General features: G+C 38.2%; 1 protein-coding gene across 5 annotated transcripts in view; it reads right to left on the minus strand.

The window, feature by feature from the left end:
• Positions 1 to 426: 426 nt before the first annotated feature.
• Positions 427 to 16924, minus strand: part of LOC142517766 (DExH-box ATP-dependent RNA helicase DExH7, chloroplastic) — a 48676-nt gene continuing 32178 nt past the window's right edge. For 3 of the 5 annotated variants that reach the window (XM_075620203.1, XM_075620200.1, XM_075620204.1), the window contains exons 25-34: positions 16065 to 16148; positions 4984 to 5082; positions 4757 to 4897; positions 4138 to 4208; positions 3872 to 3941; positions 2859 to 2954; positions 2135 to 2302; positions 1789 to 1881; positions 1560 to 1682; positions 657 to 968 (exon numbers count right to left, since the gene is read on the minus strand). In XM_075620203.1, the coding sequence (XP_075476318.1) occupies positions 891 to 968; positions 1560 to 1682; positions 1789 to 1881; positions 2135 to 2302; positions 2859 to 2954; positions 3872 to 3941; positions 4138 to 4208; positions 4757 to 4897; positions 4984 to 5082; positions 16065 to 16148 (1023 nt within the window). In that variant the 3' untranslated portion in view covers positions 657 to 890. Of the gene's footprint in view, positions 589 to 656; positions 969 to 1559; positions 1683 to 1788; positions 1882 to 2134; positions 2303 to 2858; positions 2955 to 3871; positions 3942 to 4137; positions 4209 to 4756; positions 4898 to 4983; positions 5083 to 16064; positions 16149 to 16924 lie in introns of those variants that run through there. The other 2 variants (XM_075620201.1, XM_075620202.1) reach the window with 2 other exon arrangements.

Here is a 16924-nt window from a genome sequence, read left to right on the forward strand (position 1 = left end):
CAAATATCTTATATCAACCCCTAATTATATTTATAATAAAATAATAATATTTTTTACATTAAAAATAATCACAAAATTGATCTGTAAGACTGTTTTATACGAGTTTTTGTATTTGAAAAATTACATTAATTGTTAATTGACACTCCATAATAAATTGATATATCTTTTTTGACTCAAAATTTGAGAGATCTTAAAACTCTAGAATTTTGCATATACTTTACATTTTCATTTTAAATCTTTTGTTGAGAAAAAAAAGGTAGATTTTGAGTATATAATTTCCAATTAATCAACTGCATACTGAAATGCGAAACGGGCACAGCACATAAGCTCATCTGAAATATGTCATAAAAATTAAAATTTTCCCTTTTGTCAAAATAATAGATGCATAATTTTATTTTTATCAAAATAATATGTGAGATACATTCAAAATTTCATAAAATGGGAATATTCATATTTTATTAAATTTCTCTCAAGGAAAAATTACAAAGGGATGAGTTATCGAAATTGAAATGTGATTTACGAGGTAGGCTGGGAGGGTTTTTTAGCTTCTTCAATAATTATATCAATACTCGATCACTCCTAAGCTAGCTGCAAATTGTGAAATACTAAATAATATTTCTAGTTTAAAAACTAAACAAACTTACCAACTCAACTACTCAAGGCATAAAAGTCGAATCTTTATTTGCGGATCTACCAAATAGGCTATGATCCTTCTTCTTGAGTGAATCTAATGCAGGGTATCCCAGGATTATTCCATCCTTTCAGAGATGAATGATGTCTAAAAGGGACAACAACCTATTCTTATGTATCAAACGATTTTGTAACAGAAATAACACTGCTTACTTTGAGTCATCTTGCTTAAATCTGCAGCAGATGAGGATTGAACAAAGTCAAGGGATCGGTTTATCCTCTTCCAGGAACAAGTGAATTATAGATCTCATAACTTCATCATCCGCCATGGACGAATTCTGCAGAAACAGAAAGGGAATGAGTGGAAAATCATTGATTCAGATACAATCTCCCAAAATTCGTCTCAAATCATCACCAAACTTTTTTTTGAAACCATTCATTACCAAACTTCATCTTCATACTTATGGTTAAAAACGAATGACTCGTCGTTCAAAAGTTCATCACTGGCAGGCTTTAAGTTGGAAAATTGGCACAAGTACTAGAAAAGATACTGACAACAAGTAATATTATGAACAAGACAATATCAGCAAAAGGTAAACTTTTTTATGAAGTTCAGTTGGGCTGAGATATTCTATGAGTGACGATGCATGAGCATGGACTACGGCTCATGCTGGACCATCCTAACGACCCATAACCAATAGTGGTGCATAGGTATGGGCCGAGGCCCATGTTGGTTCAGCCTAATGGCTCATGATCGTTACAAAAAAAGGTGCACTTTCTTGCAAAGCAATATATATATGTGCTGAGGGTGGAAATTAGGTCTAGCCATAAATCATATTAGGATGTCTTGGAAAGGAAGTTCAAGGTCAAGTGAACATTCAGCATCATTTGCAACTAGAAGGATCATAAAGCAATGCACAAATATGTACCTGAGGCTTACTAATGAGCCCCTTTAGAATAGAATGTAGAGTTAAGCGAAGTTCTTTGAAGAGGACCGCAGTTTGAGCCGGTGCTTCCATTGTCAGCCAATTATCTACAATGATTCGTCCAGTCTGTAATATCAAGAGCAGACACCATTACAAACCATTAGTAAATTAGTGTACATAAGAAACGACAATGAAATCCCAATAAAATCCTTGAGTTAAAAAAAAAGGATACCAGATGCTGAACACTTATTGATCCCCCAAACAACAAAATAGAGTAGGGGGAAACAATTGTTGTGTCTCGCAGGAATACTTTCTTGGTCTCTACCTGAAATTATGATTTACAAGAAGGTTATACATATGTAAAAAAAAATTCCCTTGGAAAAATCAGTGTAAAAATTTTTCTCCATCGGAAAATATGATTTATAAGAGGGTTTATAAATCAATGTAGAAAAAAATTTCCCTTCTATTTCTTTTATTTATTTATTTCACTAATTTTGTTTTACAGTAAAAAAATATGTTCTTTGGTAGGCAGTTGGGGGGGGGTTCAGCATCCATCCACAGAGTCAAAAAGCACGAACCTTTTCGAGAAAGACAAGAAATGGATATTGAAATGCTTTCTGGTTCCTGTTAACAGAAGAAGGGTGTATGTGAACTTCTCTTTTTCCATCATACCATACCGGACGACCTATTGCATTGCTTCCTTCAATTTTGGCCACATTAGGATAGAGACCCGCACAAATTATTGCCTGAATATGTACCTTGAGGATCAGAAGAGCCAAAAAAATTTCCACAGCTCATGAAAGAAAAGACATCATAAGTTTTGGTTTTTCAACTTCGTCTATTTCCAATTGTTCTAACTGCCAATTAATGTTGGATGGTGGGTCAATACTTATTAAATCCATAACATCTACAGGCTAATACAAAATCTATCAGGTTTGACCGCTTTTTCTAGTAAACCATGCATTGACTCCTTCACAGGATATTGAATAATGACACTCTCATTTCTTGTGTAGGTAAACTCGATGACATGAGATAAGATAACTAAAAATGTTACATACACTATTGTGTTATAGTAGTGTCAGGTAAGTTAAAATAACAGGATGATGGATGTGATCCAATAATTCATGGGCAGGCATAAATCACAAGTCAACTGCTAACAAGACATGGGAAGTAAATCTATTGACAAATAAGAAAATACATTAATAATGCACTCTAACTATGATGTTTAAGCAGATTTTGAGACCCTATGGCACATGATAATCAAGTTGATGGAACTTGAGGATGGCGAAATAAAATTTTTACCTTTACTACAACAAAATGACTTGAGTGTTTATTGAATGGCTGTGAAAAATCTGTAAGCCAACTGTCGAGTTTTTCTTTCTTTTTACGGCCAAACTGCTTCGGAAAAAATATACTAAATTAAATGCAAGCTGGAATGCAAAGCTTTCAGAACAAAAGTCAATGTCAGAAATACAGGGAAAATATCGGTCTCTCACCAAAAGAACTCGTACAGTCATCAATATATCTTTACACATCAAATGTGTTATCAATTTACCTGGGACCCTGGTGTCAGATCTGATAACCCAAAATAATATGCAAAAGACTCCAAACAAATAGGGAATCAATTTTTTGTCGCCAAAGTCCCAGGATTAGAAAAATGACTACGTGATTTCCACAGGTAGCATTCCAGTAAGGAAAATTACTAACACAGATCAACAAAATCTCTACTGAAATTTTTGAACCAATGTGAAAATGGGTGTTCGAAACATGATACTTTTCTGTCATCAAATACGACAAATATAACTGTTATATATTGTCTCAGTCAAAATTAAATGGAAAGTCATTAAACTCAGGAAAACAAGCATCATGAAGAAATGTCTACGAATTCCTGCCAGAAGGTCAGAATTCCATGCACTCATATTGTGTAAATCATGATATCTAAGTTGACAAAAATATGTCTTCCAAACCGTCTTCTTTCCATCCTTCAACCACTTTTCAAAAGAATCAAGATCCAAATGAATCAAGATAGAACACAAATTAATGCAAATAACAGTTTCTCTGGCTTTTCTAGATTATCTGCAACAGCAGGTAAATAAGACTAGACAAGAATATATTTTTAATCGATTGTACACAAGATTTTTTCTCAGTTTGGAGTTGTGTGTTCGTTATTACTCAGTAACTGAAATATATAATCACGCGGAGTGTTCATCACAGTTATCCGAGGGAAAAATAATCTCTAATACAGAAAGCAAACACATGAATGAATCCCAAGAATTGACAACCATGGCTTGTCTTGGTAACTTAAACAGAAGTACCTGATAATCTCTTGGAATATTTATCAGCCCAATGTCAGCAAGCAACGTACCAAATTGTATTCTCATATCCCTAGAATAATAGCATGCTAGTTTAAATGCAACATTCACTTTATATTCCTAGAAGATATAAGTTAAGCTATTTTTATGTTTATGCAAGCTTTTTATAGCACAAATCCCAAGAGAGACTCTCAACTACAAGTTCCAGAGAGAATATAATTAACCATGGTTGTATACAAGTCAATACCAACAGGAGACAGACATTATACCTTATCATGTACATGACAGAGCTGCTTAAGAAATGTGAACTGCAAAATTTTTGAGCTGCTTGAACTCCATGCTGAAAAACATTACAAGTTATCACCTTCATAATTTATGTGAGATAAATAAGGACCTCCCATAAACTGAGATAGCAACAACCACAGTACGAATAAGCCCATAGATGTTCAATCTATAGAGAAGCGACCAGGCAAAAAGTAAAAGTTGAAATTAATCATGTCGGGTGTATGATTTACTAATTTTAGGTGGATTCCCTTATCAAACCAACAATTAAATAAATATGAAAAAACTGCTGGCGTCTCCCCATGTTACCAATTTTGGGCAGCTAGAATATTTAAATTAGATTGGCAAACCAAACCAGGCTAGCGAAAGAATATATTTTAGAAGTTTTATCACATCTTTAAGCCAACAATCAGGCACAGTATACCATTAAAATGATCGTTTAAATTCAAAGTGTTGAAACATTTACCAAAGCAATATAGCCACCAAACTGGCCTAGTAACAAGAATGCTGCATGCAAGAACTCAATTTGTTGCCATGTAACTATGAAATTGGGAAAAATAAACAGAATAACAGATATGCCCTTGGGCAATGTATTGACAGACCAACCTCAGTCAGAATTTTATCCCATTTTTGATACGCAATCAGCATGACTAGATGATCTGAATGCCGGATAGTGTCAACTGGAACAGCCATATCACCTACCTTATCAGTCAGCAAAGCCAATTTTGCTCTATCAACATTTTCTCTCTGCAAATTGTTTTGTGTACATTACATTGTAAATTCATTCCCTCAATGAACTCAAGGAAAAAACTACAGAGCATTAAGATAACTACCTCATCTCTTGGCTGTACAAATGGTGACTTGTAACTCAAAAAAGCTGAAATGGTAAGAATTGGTGACAAACAACTAAATATTCCGCCATATAACATCATCTGCAATTCAAACAAGAACACAAGATTAAGGCTTCCAAAAAATGTGCATAGCAGAGCATCCAATTGGTGTTTACCATATAAAAAACTTAGTGAAAACCATCCATTAGCCTCTGTCAGATTATGTAGATAATATATTATTAGAATTAATCTTTTATTATAGTAGATAAATCATGCAGATTATGTTAATTATATTGTGAATATTCTATCCCAATTTTGTAGGGATCTTATTACTAGATTTAGAAGATTATGCTCTTATTTATATGTACCATTGTAATCAATTGTAAAATAATAATAAATTCTATTCTTTCTACTCTTTGTTTTGGTATCAGAGCGAAGTTCATCCATCTCCAGCAAAATGTCCGATAGTACTGTAATCAGCCTTAGATCTGATGCTGCCTTTGTCGAACATACTGCAGCAACAAGAGAATTACAAAATTTTCATTCTGCTCATAGATTGAATGGAAAAAATTACTTGAAATGGTCCCAACTTGTCAAGACCTTTATGAAAAGTCGAGGACGGCTCGATCATTTAACAGGTACTGGACCTTCGGAGAAAGATCCCAAATTTGCATCTTGGGATGAACAAGATTCCATGGTAATGTCATGGTTATGGAATTCGATGCTGCCAGAGATTAGCGATACGTGCATGTTCCTTGGATCAGCCAAAGAAATTTGGGAGGCCATGCGACAGACTTAGTCCAGGGCCAATGACGCAGCCCAGATTTACGAAGTTAAGTCAAAGATCGCAACAACAAAGCAAGGAAATCAGACCACAACAGAGTACGCTAATCTCTTACAAGGACTGTGGCAAGAGCTGGATCAATACCAATACATTAAGATGACTTGTGCATCAGATGCTACAGTCTTAAAGCAGTTTATTGAAAGGGAACGAACCTATGAATTTCTGGTTGGCCTCAACATGGAGTTTGAAGATTTAAATTATCAGGAAATCTTCTACTACTTTTTTGATTAAACCAAGAGAATATATATACACAGAGATTGACAGGAAGGATAAAAGCTGACTCCTAAAGTTTAGCCCTAATTGATAGACCATAAAATTAGGAACTGCTAACTTACATAGAATAAAATATACGCATGCTAAATATAGCCTAGATTACAAAGATACTAATCCCTAACTTCTAGTGATATAATCGACACTCCCCCTCAAGTTGGGTAGTACATATCGTACATGCCCAACTTGTTACATATTTCATCAAAGTTAGGACCTAGAACGGCTTTAGTGAGAACATCTGCAATTTGCTCTCGAGTAGGTGTGTAGAGAATCTGAACATCGGAGTTCTTGAGCTTCTCGGCAATGAAATGTCGGTCTATTTCGACGTGTTTTGTACGGTCATGATGAACCGGGTCTTTCGCCATGCTAATGGTAGCTTGGTTGTCACATCTGTGGGTTACTGATCCTTCCTGTTTTATTCCCAAATCTTCCAAGACACGACGTATCCATATTCCTTCACAAGTAGCTAATGCTAGAGCCCTAAGTTCAGCTTCTGCACTGCTTCGGGAGACCACCGGTTGTTTCTTGCTTCTCCAAGTTACAAGATTTCCCCATACAAATGAACAATACCCCGTTGTTGATCTTCGGTCCGTGTGGCTTCCAGCCCAATCCGCGTCGGAATACAATACAACACTTTTATCTTCGTGTTTCCCAAATAAGATTCCTTTACCCGGGCACTTCTTCAAGTATCGGAGAATTCGATATACGACTTCCATGTGTTTCTGAGTGGGACAGTTCATGAATTGGCTCACATAACTCACTGCGAACCCGATGTCTGGCCGTGTATGAGACAAATAAATAAGCCTCCCTACGAGCCGTTGACACCTTCCTTTATCGGACAAGATCTCTTCATCTTTTTTTTCCACTTGGTTTGATAGCTTCCATGGGAGTACTTGCTGGTTTACAGCCAAGCATCCCTGTCTCACTGAGTAAATCCAAGACATGTTTGCGTTGTGACAAAACAATTCCCTTCTTTGACCTTGATACTTCCATACCCAAGAAGTACCGCAGCAACCCAAGGTCTTTCACCTCAAATGACTGAGCCAATGACCGTTTAATATTCACAATCGCCTCTTCATAGTCCCCGGTCAAGATAATGTCATCCACATAGACAATGAGGATGGCAACTCTATGATCGGTAGATCGTTTGACAAAGAGGGTGTGATCGGATTGACATTGCTGAAACCCTTGTTCCTTTACCACAGTAGAGAACCTCCCGAACCATACCCTTGGTGATTGTTTCAGCCCATAAATCGATTTCAGCAACTTACACACCTTATTGCTACTCTCATTGACAGAAAGCCCGGTTGGAATATCCATGTAGACTTCTTCCTCCAATTCCCCATTAAGAAATGCATTCTTAATATCAAGTTGTTGCAGCTTCCAATCTAGATTCGTAGCCACGGACAAGAGAATTCGCACGGTGTTAAGTTTAGCTACAGGTGCGAATGTCTCCTGATAGTCGATTCCGTAGGATTGAGTAAATCCACGAGCCACTAGTCGGGCCTTTAACCGTTCAACACTTCCATCCGCCTTGCATTTCACGGTGAATAACCACTTACAACTCACGGTTTTCTTCCCGGGAGGTAAATCTGTGATAGTCCACGTGTCATTCTTTTCCATAGCCCTCAATTCTTCTTGAACCGCCTGAGTCCATCCCGGGTGCTTCAAAGCTTCTTGTATTGATCCCGGAATAGGTACCGTGTCAAGGTTTGTGATGTAAGCCCTGTATTTCTGTGACAAACCACCATAGGAAACAAACCTCTGTATTGGATGATTAGTGCAACTCCGGGTACCTTTTCGTAGAGCAATAGGTAACTCTTCGGACTCTTCGAGAGGTGGAAGTTCCGGTGTGTGTGGCTCCGTGCTTGGAATCGGAACCGAGTTTGATGACGGCTCAACAGTAGGATGTGTCAGTGGCTCACTTATTCTTGGAGTGGGTCTCGGCCGACGGGTGTATACTTGTATGTCTGCTGGGGTTGTGGGGATTGGACCTGGTCATCAACAAGTGTAGGAGGTGGATTCGAGTCATTTTGTGGCATATTTGGTGTAGTAATGAGGAGAGAACCCCAAGACCAAGGTTGTACTTCCCTCGAGTTCTCCCCCTGAAGAACAGTTTTGGTGAAATAGGGAGTCTCTTCGAGAAAAGTAACATCCATAGTGTTAAAGATCTTTCTAGTCCTAGGACAAAAACACTTATACCCTTTCTTATTGGAAGAATAGCCGATAAAGACACACTTAGTGGATCGAGGATCGAGTTTGCTACGGTCGTGTGGATAGATGTGAACAAATGCGGAGCATCCGAAGATTTTTGTTGGTAAGTTGGAGGATAGGATGGCTGCATGGGGATAAGCTTTGATTAGGGTTTGATATGGCGTAGCAAACTTCAAGACTCGGGATGGCATCCTATTTATAAGGTAGGCAGTAGTCAACACCGCCTCGCCCCATAAATATTTTGGGACACCAGTTGAAAACATAATGGATCGGGCAACTTCTAATAGGTGACGATTTTTTCGTTCGGCTATACCATTTTGTTGGGGTGTATTTACACATGAACTGATTTGAACTATCCCATGTTTAGAGAAATAGTCTCCTAGAATTAGGTTGAAATATTCCCTGGCATTGTCAGATTTTAGTACCCGGATTTTTGACATAAACTGAGTTTGAACCATGGCTTCGAATGCTAGAAAAACTTTTTCAAGTTCTGATTTTTCTTTCATGAGAAATACCCATGTGAGCCTAGTGTGGTCATCGATAAAAGTGACAAACCATTTGGCACCATTTATATTAGCTATCCTTGATGCTCCCCATATGTCACTATGGATTAAAGTGAAGGGTTGCGATGGATCGTAAGGAATGCTTCGATAAACTGAGCGTGTGTGCTTTGCAAGTTGACAAATTTCACAATGAAAATGTTGTGGTCTTTTATTCATAAACAATTGAGGAAATAACTTTTCAAGATAATAAAAACTTGGATGTCCTAGTCGATAGTGCCAACACATGACTTCAGTATCCTTATTGACTCTAGAAACTAAAACAGATTTTGAAACCTTGGATTTGATTGACTCATGATTAGGCTGACTAAGGGTGACATGGCTTGATGTGGATTCCGTTTGCGAGTTAAGCAAGTAGAGTCCTGAGCACACCCTAGCACTGCCAATCATCTTCCTCGATCCCAATTCCTGAAAAATGCACATATTTTGGAAAAATTCAGCGGAGCAATTATGATCAGATGTTAACTTATTTATTGATAACAAGTTGCAATCTAATTTCGGAACATGCAACACAGATTGTAGGGTGAGAGTTGAGGTTAGGCAGATTTTTCCAATCCCGGCAACTCGGGATTTAGAACCGTCAGCAATCCGCACGGTCACTTGGGTTTGGCTCGGTTGGTATTCTTGAAACAGGGACCGGTCTCCCGTCATATGGTCTGATGCTCCTGAGTCAATAATCCAATGACGAGATAGAGTATTCCAAGTAGACAAAGCATAATACTTGTTACCTTTATTTGCATGCAAACTGACAGGTTGGCTCGTGGTATCGTGGTGTGTTAAAGTGGTGGCTAATGCCTTCTGTAAGGCCTCGATCTGCTCCTTTGAGAATGAAGTGACTTCCGTGGAAGTGGCTGAATTTGCTCGGCTATTTCGCTCATTGAACGATCTAGAAGGCTTCCAATCAGCAGGTTTCCCGTGAATCTTCCAACATGTGTCTTTTGTATGGCCTGGCTTGGCACAATGAACGCAGTATGGTCGAGTTTTGCGCTGAGAACGAGTATCCTGTTGGCTGGCAGGATGTGCACCGTATGATGTAAGTGCAGATCCTTCTACGCTGACCGAGCTATTCTGAGTGCCCATCATCACCCGCTTTCTACTCTCTTCCCTTCGAACCTCAGCAAATGCTTCTCTCAGGTTCAGGAGTGGCTTTCCACCCATTATTCTGCCTCGGACTTCATCTAAGTCTTTGTTGAGACCTAGTAAGAACTTGAATGTCCTCTTCTGCTCCTGAATTTTGAGGAATCGCTGACCATCCTCGGCACACTTCCATTCATGGCTTTCAAATGCATCGAGCTGCTGCCACTGTCGGACAAGGGCGTTGTAATATAGAGTGACTGGCTGATCTCCTTGCCGCAAGTCATATAGTACCGATTCTACAGCGAATAGCTCTGAGGTATTATCTGAGCTAGAGTATGTTTCCCTTGCGGCCTGCCACATCTCAAGGGCTGTTTCATATAACAGGAAATTCTCTCCAATTTCCACTGTCATAGAATTGATAAGCCACGCCATAATCATGTGATTCTCGATGTTCCACTTCTTGAAGCCTGGATCCGTCTTCTCTGGGATGGCCGACTCGCTCATCAAGTACTCCTCCTTCCCTCTACCCCAAATAAACATTCTAACCGACTTAGACCACTGAAGATAATTGTGGCCATTTAATTTGTGGCTTGTGATGACAAGGGAATTGTTTTCGGTGGGGCTAGGGTTTAGAGTTTCTGATTTTGAGGTTTCGGTAGCCAGGCCATGTTTCACCATGGTTGAGGATGGCTACACGAGAATGAGGCTATAGGGGAGGAGATTGCGATTTGAGAGAGAAGAGCCGTAGCTCTGATACCATGAAGATTTAAATTATCAGGAAATCTTCTACTACTTTTTTGATTAAACCAAGAGAATATATATACACAGAGATTGACAGGAAGGATAAAAGCTGACTCCTAAAGTTTAGCCCTAATTGATAGACCATAAAATTAGGAACTGCTAACTTCCATAGAATAAAATATACGCATGCTAAATATAGCCTAGATTACAAAGATACTAATCCCTAACTTCTAGTGATATAATCGACAGAGTTCGATGCAGTTAGAGTGCAAATTTTAGGAAAGGCAGATCTGCCTTCCTTAAATGAAACAATCTCTATCATTCGGGTAGAAGAAGGCCGTAGAAGGGTTATGCTCGAGACACGCGGAGAGGAAGGATCTGCACTTGTTGCTAAAACGGCTGGGATAAAAGAATCCAAGTTCAACAATCAACACCAAAAATCAAGATTCAACAGTCGTGAATCTCTATATTGCACTTACTGCAGAAAGAATGGTCACATCAAAGATCAGTGTTGGAAGCTGCATGGTAGGCCTAATCGAAACATTGATGAAGGAGGCAAGGCTTATATGGTAAGTGCACCATCGAACAATGAAGGAAGTGAACAAAACATTGGTGCAGGATTAAGTGAGCAGGAGATCAAGGCGTTGAAAAATTTCTTAGTGTCAGTTGAGAAACCCTCCTCATCAGGTACTAGCTCCTTGGCTTTTTCAGGTATCACATCTCTGAAAAGATTTCTCCAAGGTTATAGATAATCTATTCCGGAGCCACTGATCACATGACCTATAATTCCAAATCATTCTCTACCTACACACCATGCTCTAGCCACAAGAAAATCACCTTTGCTGATGGATCTTTCACTACCATTGCTGGTCAAGGTGATATCTATATAAGCCCATCCCTTGTTCTTAAAAATGTCCTCCATGTTCCAAAATTGTTTGCAAACCTAATCTTCATTAAGAAACTAACCATGGATTCCAATTGTTGTGTGACCTTCTCTTCCCATTGTGAGTTTCAGGAACTGAAAATGAAGAGGATGATTGGACGTGCTAATGAGAGGAATGGTCTTTCCTATCTGAAAATCAAAATGGAGGAACTAGGATGGAGAGATCCACATCATTTTTTTTGAGTCTGTTTTGTTAACTAAGAATAAAATTTGGCTTTTTAATCGTCGTTAGGCCATCCTTCCTTTAGGGTCCTTAAGTTAATGTTTCATTTATGGTTTAAAGAAAATAAATTAGAGTCTTTTCATCTAATGACTGTGAATTTGCGAAACACAAACGTGTTTCATTTCCAGCAAGTAATAAAAGAACTAGTATTCCATTCTCTTTGATCCATAGCGATATATGGGGTCCCTCTAGTGTTCAAAATATTTCTGGTGCCAAGTGGTTTGTGTCTTTTGTCGATGACTGCACTCGCATGACATGGATTTACCTTTTGAAAAATAAATCCAAAGTTAGCACTATTTTTCCAAAATTCTATAACATGATTAAGACGCAATTTGATATGAGAATTAAAAGATTTAGGTCAGACAAGGCCAAAGATTACTTCAATTTGTCTCTTTCCTCTTTTGAAAAAGGAAGGAATTTTGCATTAATCCTCTTGTGTCAATACACCACAACAAAACGGCGTGGCTGAACGAAAGAATGACCACCTCCTAAATATCACAAGAGCATTATTGTTTCACAAAAATGTTCCTAAATACTATTGGGGAGAAGTTGTCCTTACTGCTGCACACCTTATTAATAGACTTCCCACTAGTATTCTTGATTTTAAAACTCCAATAGAAATTCTCACAAATTTTTTTCCTAATTTTATTGCGTCTAATAATCTTGTTCCTAGAATTTTTGGAAGTGTCGTCTTCGTTCACATACATTCCCAAAATAGAGGTAAACTCGACCCTCGAGCTCTTCGATGTATGTTTATCGGATATTCCTCTACTCAAAAGGGATATAAGTGCTTTCATCCTTCCACTCGAAAAACTATTGTTTCTGCTGATGTCACCTTTGTCGAAAATGAGTCTTATTTTCCCTCAAAATCTCCAGAAAACAAAACTGACAGGGATGGAGGGGATATATGCCTTTCACTTGATCTTCCCTTCGAGTCTAGCACACTGCCACTACCACACAACTCACCATCTATACTTCCTTATCAAACAGCCAAATCAGCCCCACAAAGTGATCTGATCGTGGATAAGGAAAAAGAAACCCCAACACAACCACTCAAAACTCATTCCAGCAAAAAAATTCCAGCCTCTACAGTAGCACCACCACCTCTGAATATTGCACGAGTTCCTGAAATTTCCACGCTATCAGCTGGAAAAGGCCAAGCCACAGCCGAGAGTGAAATACTAGTTGAACCCAAAATCTTAACAGATTCTAAGACCTTAGATGATGTTGACCAGGACATGAACTTGCCAATCGCATTAAGAAAAGGAATTAGAACCTGTACTAAACATCCCTTGCATAATTTTATTACCTATCAGAACCTGTCCCACAGCCATAAAGCCTTGTTGACCAATCTTCACAATATATCCATTCCAAGAAATCTATCAGAGGCATTAAGAGACAAGAAGTGGGAAGATGCCATGAAAATAGAAACGGAAGCTCTTGAAAAAAACAAAACGTGGGAACTGGTTAGATTGCCACACGATGTTAAACCGGTTGGTTGTCGATGGGTATTCACTATCAAATATAAATCAGATGGGACAGTTGAACGTTATAAGGCGAGGCTATACATATGGACATGACTATTGGAAACCTTTGCACCTGTTCCAAAGATGAACACATTACGGATCCTTCTGTCATTAGCGGCAAATTTTGGATGGAATCTGTTCCAATTTGATGTTAAGAATGCATTTCTTCATGGTGATCCTGCCGAAGAAGTGTATATGAATATCACACCGGGTTTTGAATCTAAAAAAAAGATGGTGCGTAGGCTGAAAAAGGCACTTTATGGCCTCAAACAATCACCACATGCTTGGTTTGGAAGACTCAGTAAAGCAATGACTAGCTTGGGATACAGACAACGCCAAGGGGATCATTCTTTGTTTGTGAAGCACTCGGCTTCAGGGGGAGTGACTATTATGCTGGTGTATGTTGATGATATGATAGTATCCGGGAATGATATAGCAGGAATACAGGACCTCAAGCAGCGCCTCCTCAAAGAGTTTGATATCAAAGAACTTGGGAAGTTAAAATACTTTCTAGGAATTGAAGTGGCTCACTCACAGCATGAGATATTCATTTCCCAACAAAAATATGTGCTGGATTTGTTGAAAGACTCAAGAAAGATGGGATGCAAGCCGGCGGACACCCCAACTGAAGTCAATCACGGACTATGTGATGCACCAAATGACCCAGTGGTAGATAGAGGTTCTTATCAGAGGCTGGTTGGGAGGTTACTGTATCTAACTCACTCTAGACCAGACATTTCGTATGCTGTAAGTGTAGTTAGCAGATATAAGCACAAAGTCCGAAGGAAAAACACCTCAAGGCAGTCCATAAGATCTTACATTATCTTAAAGGCAGTCCAGGAAAAAGCATCTTATTCACAAAAAGGGATGCTATGTGTCTTGAAGCCTATACAGACGCCGACTATGTGTGCTCCTTGGATGATCGAAGGCCCACTTCCGGCTATTGCACATTCTTGGGGGGAAACCTAGTGTGCTCCTTGGATGATCGAAGGCCCACTTCCGGCTATTGCACATTCTTGGGGGGAATCCTAGTGACGTGGAGAAGTAAAAAGCAAAATGTGGTTGCAAGATCAAGCGCAAAATCAGAATTTCGAGCTATGGCTTTGGGAATATGTGAATTACTATGGTTGCAGATAATTCTTGATGACTTGAGAATTAAGTGGAAGACACCCATTAAGTTATATTGTGACAATAAATCAGCGATTAGTATAGCTCACAATCCGATGCAACATGACCGTACGAAACACGTTGAAGTTGATAGACACTTTGTCAAAGAGAAATTGGAAAGTGGATTAATATGCACTCCATTTGTCTCTTCCAAGGATCAGTTGGAAGATATATTCACAAAGGCGTTATCCAGTAGTTTGTTCACAATATTGTTAGCAAGCTTGGAATGGGCGATATCCATTCACCAGCTTGAGGGACAGTGTCAGATTCTGTAGATAATATATTATTAGAATTAATCTTTTATTATAGTAGATAAATCATGCATATTATGTTAGTTATATTGTGAATATTCTATCCTAGTTTTGTAGGGATCTTATTACTAGATTTAGAAGATTATGCTCTTATTTATATGTACTATTGTAATCAGTTGTAAAATAATAATAAATTATATTCTTTCTACTCTTTGTTTGCCTCTTTTTCACAAAGGGAAGAAAGTGATACGAGGAAATCAAATTGCCGATAATTCTTAAACTAAACTAACCAATCAAAGTGTGAAGACCATTTAAAAAAATTACCTAGGCACTATGAGAATGTTGAAATGTCATGACAAAAAACACTAGGTAAAAATTGATGTTTAAAGATGGGATACCTAACCAATGTTCTGCTGTTAACAGCTCGCTCTTGCTAAACTATATCTATATGAATGAACTCTGGGAGTACTTGAACTTCGTGCTTGAGTGGATTCCATCAATACCAAATCGCAAACAAGAAAAGCATATTTAGAGAGAACGTAAGTGAGATTCTCATCTTGTATTCCCTTCACCCCCCAGCCAAGAAGATAGGAAACCTCCCCCTCATCTATTTCAGTCCTAGATCAACTGTAATTTTATCAACAACCAATAATTCTTTTTAGGGCAGCTGATGGGACAGTAAAATTTGAAAGTAAACATTGTCGATATTGGAGTTTGTTCGATGCACGGGAGTGCAAAAATATGTTTGCCATCTCAGATACAGTCACTGGTAGTACAGTATTGGGGTTTCTCATGTCCGAAATTGAGGAAAAACCGATGCCTGTGATATGATAGAAACATGAGTTGCGTTGCACAAAATAAGTTTTCCTCATTCAGTGTATACTTCAGGTGCTTGTAAAATTGGGTTGCACTCGGTGAACAGCCATATGTAACGAAACTCCGATGGGAGTCATGGGGCAATGGTGAAGGAAAAATTGGCTTGATTCAGCTGGGTTCAGCGTGAACAAATTCTCAACCCGCCGACTAATATTCAGTACCATAACTCTCTATGTTAATTCATTGAACAATTCATCTAACTAATGATCCAACTAGCAGGTACATTCATATCAGAGTCAAATATTTACCAAAAATTACCACTGATACCTAAAGCACCAGCATGGCACATAAAATCAATCTGTCATCTTTTCCTTGAATCTGGCAAGATGACACTTCAATATTGAATTCTTAAGATTTTGGGTAGTATTAAAAAGAAGTTTGATCATGCATGCCTTTCCAATCAGTACATCGACTGGGAGTCTCGCCAGATGATGGCCAAGAGGTGTCAACTCTTCTTTTCCTTCAATGGCCCCAACCTATGGAGATAGTTCAACTTCAGCATGGCAATTGAAGCACAGAAATCAAATGCAATAAAGACAAATTATAGGAAGTTTTTCCCTGGCGTGAACGATAAGAAAAAATAACTCTACAACATTAGATGGTATCAAATATCATTACCATAAATTTAGCCTGAAAACATGTGTAGGTAAGGAAAAGATATGTTTGGGTGAAGTCGGAAAAATCTCTGTTCATAGTTGTGAAAAACATTGGTAGGTACAATGAAATAAGAAGTGTTTATGTTATAATAAATTCCCATGATAGTAGGTTAGCGATTACACTAGTTGCAACGTATTTTTGCATTTGCATCAATTTCGTAGATATTCTAGGATTTGATCACTAGATTCAGGGGAATTAGTTGTTCCAACTATTCTTATATAGATACTGTGTATTTTGATTGTAACAAATTTAAGGAATCATCCACTTAGGATGGCAAGTTTATAACTGGTTATTTCACCAAAATCTAGGGAAGGTGAATCTGGTTACATGGAGAAGCAAAAAACAATATGTAGTTACCTAAATGGTGCAGAAACAAAATATAGAGCTATAGCAAGGGGAACATGCGAGCTAATTTTGGATACAGACACTGAAGACGAACTTGAATGTGGCTTCGAAACAGGTCCATTAATATATCAAGTGATAGTACACCAACAATCACATGTTCCACAATCCAGTCAGATTAAGATGCAAAATATAATATTTTAGCCAGGATTTGATTTCATCAAAATTAAAATAGAAAAAGTAAAACCTGCAA

Source organism: Primulina tabacum, chromosome 11, assembly GCF_025594145.1.
Source record: "Primulina tabacum isolate GXHZ01 chromosome 11, ASM2559414v2, whole genome shotgun sequence".
NCBI lineage: Eukaryota > Viridiplantae > Streptophyta > Magnoliopsida > Lamiales > Gesneriaceae > Primulina > Primulina tabacum.